The sequence below is a fragment of the Berghia stephanieae genome, chromosome 12 (assembly GCF_034508935.2).
Source record: "Berghia stephanieae isolate SIO BIC M18660-M18661 chromosome 12, UCSD_Bste_1.3, whole genome shotgun sequence".
Classification (NCBI taxonomy): domain Eukaryota; kingdom Metazoa; phylum Mollusca; class Gastropoda; order Nudibranchia; family Aeolidiidae; genus Berghia; species Berghia stephanieae.
The window spans coordinates 7,948,118-7,955,617 of record NC_088371.1 but is presented as its reverse complement, the minus strand read 5'-3'; the positions used below and the strand labels follow the sequence as shown (position 1 = coordinate 7,955,617).

The 7,500-nt window shown below is 37.1% G+C and overlaps 1 protein-coding gene and 1 long non-coding RNA gene across 2 annotated transcripts in view; one reads left to right on the top strand and one right to left on the bottom strand.

Annotated features, from left to right (window-relative positions):
• The window catches only part of LOC144957748 (uncharacterized), a 69,598-nt gene that overhangs the window by 17,243 nt on the left and 44,855 nt on the right, over positions 1-7,500 (top strand). The gene's annotated exons all lie outside the window — the stretch shown is intronic.
• The window catches only part of LOC144958198 (thyroid peroxidase-like), a 26,817-nt gene that overhangs the window by 12,825 nt on the left and 6,492 nt on the right, over positions 1-7,500 (bottom strand). The window contains exons 2-4 of the mRNA XM_078890005.1: positions 7,485-7,500; positions 4,741-4,798; positions 3,091-3,263 (exon numbers count right to left, since the gene is read on the bottom strand). The exon at positions 7,485-7,500 is cut by the window's right edge and continues 54 nt beyond it. Of these exons, the coding sequence (XP_078746131.1) occupies positions 3,091-3,263; positions 4,741-4,798; positions 7,485-7,500 (247 nt within the window). The remainder of the gene's footprint in view (positions 1-3,090; positions 3,264-4,740; positions 4,799-7,484) is intronic.

Below are 7,500 nucleotides of genomic sequence, written 5' to 3'. Positions count from 1 at the left end.
TTTCCTTATTTCAAGTGAAGAAAAGCTCCAAAACTTAATGATGTTGTGTTGGTGGTTGTAGTAGTAGTAGTAGTCGTAAGAGTAGTAGTAGTAGTAGTAGTAGTAGTAGTAGTAGTAGTAGTAGTAGTAGTAGTAGTAGTGATGCTGATGATGTCCTAATGGCTGTTTTAGTAGTAGTAGTGGTAGTGATGATGATGTGGTGGTGGTGGTGGTGGTGGTGGTGACTGTGGTTGTAGTAGTAATGATGATGTAGTGGTAGTGGTTGTAGTAGTTATGACGATGTGGTGGTGGTGGTTGTAGTAGTAGTGGTAGTGATGATGATGTGGTGGTGGTGGTTGTAGTAGTAGTGATAATGATGTGGTGGTGGTGGTTGAAGTAGTAGTGGCAGTGTTGATGCGGTGGTGGTGGTGATTGTAGTAGTAGCGGTCGTGATGAAGTGCGGTGGTGGTGGTTGTAGTGTGTGTGTGTGTGTGTGTGTGTGTGTGTGTGTGTGTGTTTGAGAGAGAGAGAGAGAGAGAGAAAGAGAGAGAGAGAGAGAGAGAGAGAGAGAGAGAGAGAGAGAGAGAGCTAAAAGTGCATCAAGTGGTAAGTAGAGCAACACGAACTTTAAAAACCGAGGCTAAAGTTTGAGGTCAAAGTATTTATTATTAACTATTATTGACAAGTGCAGCCTTGGAAATGGTGGCTCTCTGAGAGAAAGTCAATTCTTGTTTTGAATATTTCACCGATAGTTGCTTTTTTAAACTTTAAATATATATAGCTTATCGTCAATACTTGTGTTGAATTATTATGTTTTCATCTAGAAAAATGATTGTAGTTTATGAAACAACCAAAAACTGAAATTTGATCATTTTGACCATTTCCACTTTAAAACCGGTTTTCTTCGTTTTCCAAATCCCGACTTAATACCGCTTCGAGGCGTAGGGTCACATATGCTATTTTAAAAAATTAATTACGACGCTGTTTATAGATGAATATGACTGAAAGTTGGCACACAGTTAGAAAAAAGGTCATTTTAGAGTATGTCAAGCGACAAAACTCGCGCGATTACCAGAAAACCGTTAAAAATAGATTTTTATTCTTTGGAGTAAAATATTTCTAAAACTACCGGGCGTGGAGGTTTTGTCGCTGACAAGGTAATACATGAACATTTCTTCTTTTTGGTTGTAAGATTTCATATGAATATGACGAGTACTTTTCCCGTATTTTACAAAACACCATCCTAATTTGCTCTTCAAGTTTCAATCTTTTAATCTATTTATTACGCAAGATACAACCAAAGGTCGAAAAAAAATGCCGAAAAAGCGTCCCATATTTTCGCGTTTTTTTTCCTCTTTGCGGGTCATCCAAATAAATGACACCTTTGAAACTGCATAACTTGGTTATTTATGAATGGATTTTCAACATTCAAAAACATTTTTACTCAGTGGAGATAGGGCTTTGATTTTAGACAAATTTTTTCCTCAAAAAGAGAAAAAAAACATTTTTCATAGTCCTTGCTACATTATATTTACTATCGTTTCCGTTTCTGGTACTTTAATCAACCAGCCAAAACACGGTTTTGACCCTGTGTGCACATTTTTCTGTCTGAATGCAAAGGGGATCCCGATAGTTCAGTAGGTAGAGCACTCGTCTCACATGCAAACAAAATGGGATCAAACCCGGCTGAAGTCGAGGTTGTTCTTCTATCCAAAGATAGCAGCAAGCAATTAGGATCGTGGATAGCTCATACGGTAGAGCCACCATCTTCCCGGCCAGGCGGAGTTGTCGTACCAGTAAGGTCGCGGGTTCAAACCCCCATCACCGCCGCGAAATGTTTATTCTCTATTGTCTTCTCGTACTTTCCTACTCACTTCATCTCTTGTTGTCAGCAAGCAATTCATTACTTTTGATCGTTTAACGGGGCAGCGTGGGCCAGTGGTGAGGTCTTTGCTTCCTACCCGAAAGATACCGTGTTCAATCACCCGCCGCTGATGTTGTGTGGCCTTGAGCAAGTCACCTCTCCCTAGCTCACTTTGCGGCGCTGCTCTGCGGCTGACGTCTGGGTTATTCCAGTCTTCCCTTGGAATAGACCCTAAAGACAAATTTCCCCTTGGGGATGAATAAAGGGAATTTTATCTTATTTATTTATTTATTTATTTATTTATTTATTTATTTATTTATTTATTTATTTATTTATTTATTAACGTTATATATATATATATATAAACAAGGATGAAATAATGAAAATGTTGCTGCTTGAAGCTCGAAAGGAAAAATAACGATAAGTATTGAATTCCATCGATCATCTGGTCCTGCAATGCCCAGTAACAAAATTAGAAGGGGGTACGAAACAATCTTTGAAGCCCAAGATGACCTGACATCATGGATCGACAAACATAATTTGGAGGTGTAGCCATACGCTACTACTACTAGTATTGAATTGTAAGCTTCAATTTATTAGACGAAGACAGATACTGTGAACGGTTGGGGTTTCCCTAAATTATCAACAAAACGATGAATGAAACGCTAAGGACGAATAAGAGATGTGTGAATGGCGTAGTTAAGGTGAATAAACAAAAACAATATTTTGTTATTTTTCATTCATCGTTTTATTGATAAGGGGAAAACCCGAAACGTCCACAGTATCTGTCTTCGTTTAATACATTAGAGATTACATTTCAATACTAGATGGCTACACCTCCAAATTATGTTTGTCGATCGATGATGTCAGGTCATCTCCGGGTTCAAGTAGTATCGTTATAAACAAGGATACCCTTTGCCTCTATGACCTTACGGCTATGTGGTCTAGTGATATGAGACTCGCGTTCGGATCGGGAGGTCCTGGGTTCGAGCAACGCTCGGCGCATAGTTGAGTCCTTGGAAAAAGGCTCTTTACTCACATTCTCTCAACGTACTCAGGTGTAAAATGGGTACTTGACCGATAACAGCTTAGTCTATGGCCGAAAAACATTGTAATATCGCCTAACAGGCGTCATGTCCAGTCCTTCATGTTACGTGTTGCTGTTGGCCAGGGACCCTTTGAGAACGTTTAGTGGATATTGCGCTATATAAAAGCTCTATTTTTTATGGCTATAAAGGAGCACCTACCTGAAGGCAGCCACCCCGAATTCGTTGATAATCCCAGGGTTAATGTTTGGATCGTATCTATAGTTTCCAGGCAACAGACCAAAGGCTCGCATCGCATCGCCCCCGATCACGTGGGGTAGGAAATCTTCGAAAGTTACTTTCTGGTGTACGGCGCCTATAATTCTTCTCGTCTCCTGGAACAAAAGTAATTACACACAAACACACACACACACACACACACACACACATATATATATATATATATATATATATATATACATATATATATATATATGTACACATATATATTCTATATATACACACATAGAGATATATATAATATATATATGTGTGTGTGTGTGTGTGTGTGTTTGTGTGTGTGTATGTATGAATGTAGTTATGAGTGTTGGTGGGTCGACTGACGATATGGAAACCCATTGAAACAATTGTATCGACAGAAAAATGTGAGTGTCCTTACTTATATATATATATATATATATATATATATATATATATATATATATATATATATATATATATATGTATATATATAGATAATTTAATATCGCCTAACAAGAGTTTATCTGGTTTTAAAGTTTACGTGTTGCTGTTGGCTGGGAACTTCTTGTAAAGTTATTTAACTCTCTCTCCTTATCGATCATTTTCAGTATTTTCCCAAAATGGCAGGCTTACTCAGCAGAAAAAGTTATTTTTATTAACTCAAACAAGCTCTCTACAAAACATATTTATGTTCTTATTAATAAAACAAAGATCATTCTTCAATGTTTGTGATGTACAAAATAAATCTGAGTAAGCAACATGTATATTGTGACGATTTTGCTGCAGGTGGTAAGGAGAGGGTTAAGTACGTTCAGTGGATGTTAACAACAAGAGGTGAAGTGAGCAGGAAAGTGCCAGAAGACAAAATAGAATAAAAATTTCGCGGCGGCGATGGGGGTTTGAACCCACGACCTTACTGGTACGACAACTCCGCCTGGCCGGGGAGAGCGCGACTCTACCATATGAGCCATCCACGATCCCAAAAAAAGATCGTCTCTAACCCTAGTCATTATTAAAGCCATCTTTTTAGTGGATGTTGTACAATATAAAACCTCAAGTTCCTTTTCTTGTTTTTATTGTTGTTGTTTTTTTGGGGTTTTTTTTTTTTTTGCTCTTGTTTGTTTGTTTTTCGATGTTGTTTGTTTGTTGTTTTTTTTTATTATAAAATTATTTTTCAACGCCAAAGATCGTTCTACTTTCAATATCTCGTGCCGAAAAACAACATAGAGTTGAAATAAGATCTAATTTTGAATGTTCAATATTGAATAATGCGGGTATGTGGTCTTGTGGTGTGACACTCGCTTTCGGATTGGAAGGTCCTGGGTTCTAGCCTCGCACTCGGTGCACCATTGAGTCCTTGGAAAAGACTCTTTACTCACATTCTCTCATCGTACTCAGGTGTAAAATGAGTACCTGGCCGTTAACAGCGTTGTCTCTGTCCGAGAAAAATATAACAGCGCCTAACAGGCGTCATGTTCCGTCCTAAATGTTGCTGTTGGCCTTGTAAAGCCATTTGAGCACATTTTAGTGGATATTGCACTATATAAAAGATCAATTTTTTTTAAAATGAAAATTTGTTTTTTTATTAATGTTTTGATTAAGACAACAAACCTGAAAGATTCGTTCGTCATCCCAATGGGGGTTCAAATCTCCCAATTTTTGGGCTAATCTGAGGAAATAAACATGAGCAAAGTTATAGATGGAACGAGTTTGACGTCACTCAGGTCTTTGTTATTGTTTTTGTTGTTTTGTTCTTTTTTTTGTTTTGTTGGGTATTTTTAGGGGGTTGGGTTTTTTTTTTTTTTTTTTTTTTGTTTGTTTTTGTTTTTGGTTGTTTTTTGTTTCTTTGGGGGGTTTTTTGTTGTTGTTTTTTTTTTTTTGTTTTTTTTTTTTTTTGTTTTTTTTTTTTTTTTGGGGGGAGGGGGTTGCTATCCATGATTATGAGTAATTCTCACTAAACTGTATTAACCAGACTATAAATGCTTATGGTTTCACAAAGTTTGGTGTGTTGGTCCGTTGTACTTCCGGATGGCAATGTTGTGAGCTTCTTTGCCAAGCGCATACTTTCTATAGTCTTATTAATATAATTTAGTGAGAACTACTAATAAAAATGGCTGTCTAAAAAAACAATAATAAAGAGTTGAGTGAAGGCAATTTCGTTCTATCTACAATTTATTAAGGCGTCGATGGTTTCACACGTGAATAATACTCACAAAATCATACAATTCATTTTTTAAAAACCAACAAGCAACAACAGTGAGATTCCAAGTGCCGTGTGGAAAGGTCTTTGAAAGAGGAAGCAAAAGTGTGATGTCAAAAAACTGGCTCCAATCTCATTGAAAGTGTAAAACCATCCATCCGAATGACTGGATACATACATTGTGTAATTCATCTTCTGGTGTCAGAGTGATGCCATCTTATTTTCTAGTCTAAATAAATGCTGGTCGTCAATAAAGATCATCCATCCTGCTTCTTTTGGGGTTTTTTTTTTTTGTTTGTTTTTAAGGGTTTTACGGCGCTTGCAACACATTTAGGTCATATCAGCGCCAGTAAAATGGAAGAAAATGGGATAGTAAAAAGCACAGGACTCTGCCAAGAGGAACACACTCAAATGTTTACAAATCATACATTGGTAAAAGGAAAAATAAAATATCTAGTGCATAACAGAGAGATGATTTACAGGGAAAAAAATATCATCTCCCAAAACTAACTATACATTTGACTGTTTTCCTTCCAGGCAGGATATCCAGCCAGGGCCAGGACAAAACCAAGTAATCTCATTCCAATATAAAGACAGAAAGCAAGTTGGAAAACAGACATAGGGGGATAGAAGACAAAGTATGTACCTCCCTGCCCACTTTGGGAGGTCAGGAACCCCACCCAGACAAGTCGTTATTAAAAAAAACCAACAAGCAACAACAGTGAGATTCCAAGTGCCGTGTGGAAAGGTCTTTAAAAGAGGGAGCAAAAGTGTGATGTCAAAAAAACTGGTTCCAATCTCATTGAAAGTGTAAAACCGTCCATCCGGAGTACTGGATACATACATTGTGTAATTCATCTTCTGGTTTCAGAGTGATGCCATCTTATTTTCTAGTCTAAATATATACTGGTCGTCAATAAAGATCATCCATCCTGCGTCTTTTACGTCCCGTAATCCTAAGAATCTGTCTATACATCCTGGTACCAAAATAGTTATACCACCTTATGATACAATATAGCAATGACTATCCCGCACAAATCTTTGGGCCTCTTTTTCGCTCACGAAGTGCCCGAATTCGCGTCAAAATATGGGACAAAGCCGTTTCGTATATGCTATTTTAACAAATTAATTACGACGCTGTTTATCGATGAATATGACTGAAAGTTGGCACACAGTTAGAAAAAAGGTCATTTTAGATAATGTCAAGCGACAAAACTAGTGCAATTACCAGAAAACCGTTAAAAATAGATTTTTACTCTTTGGAGTAAAATATTTCTAAAACTACCGCGCGTGGAGGTTTTGTCACTGACAAGGTAATACATGAGCATTTCTTCTTTTTGGTTGTAAATTTCATATGAATATGACGAGTACTTTTCCCGTATTTTACAAAACACCATCCTAATTTGCTCTTCAAGTTTCAATCTTTTAATCTATTTATTACGCAAGATACAACCAAAGGTCGAAAAAAAATGCCGAAAATACGTCCCATATTTTCGCGTTTTTTTCCTCTTTGCGGGTCATCCAAATAAATGACACCTTTGAAATTGCATAACTTGTTTATTTATGAATGGATTTTCAAAATTCAAAAACATTTTTACTCAGTAGAGATAGGGCTTTGATTTTAGACAAACATTTTCCTCAAAAAGCGAAAAAAAAAATTTTCATAGTCATTGCTATACAATATGTAACCTATTCATTATTAAGCCTCTGAAGGACTAGTTGCATACACACTTTCAATGAGTTTGGAACCGGAAGGATAGAAGGTGTGACGTCAAGACTTTTCTGCCCTATCATGATTTGTTCACCAGTCAAGGGGAGTGAATACGCTTGAACAGTCATAACGTCACTTCCCTCTTAATGACGCATGGTAACTTAGTAACTGGCTCTAAACTATCGGAACAATAGCGGACGCCCTTATGAAATATTTCTCCGACGAGCATAAAATCGTATCAAGAGGAAGAAAAAAACATTATAAATCTGGTCATGTTTTGACTTTTGCACATTCTGATCACAAGCCATATGAAAAGTTCTAGCCAGCATGAAGAATAAAAAGTACAGATTTTCTTTGTTTAGAACCACGATGGCAGCCGTTGCTGGGCGACGTGACATCAGACTATTGAATCCAATTTAGTAGATTCACTCAACAGACTCTCACCTGTTATGTTCTCTGA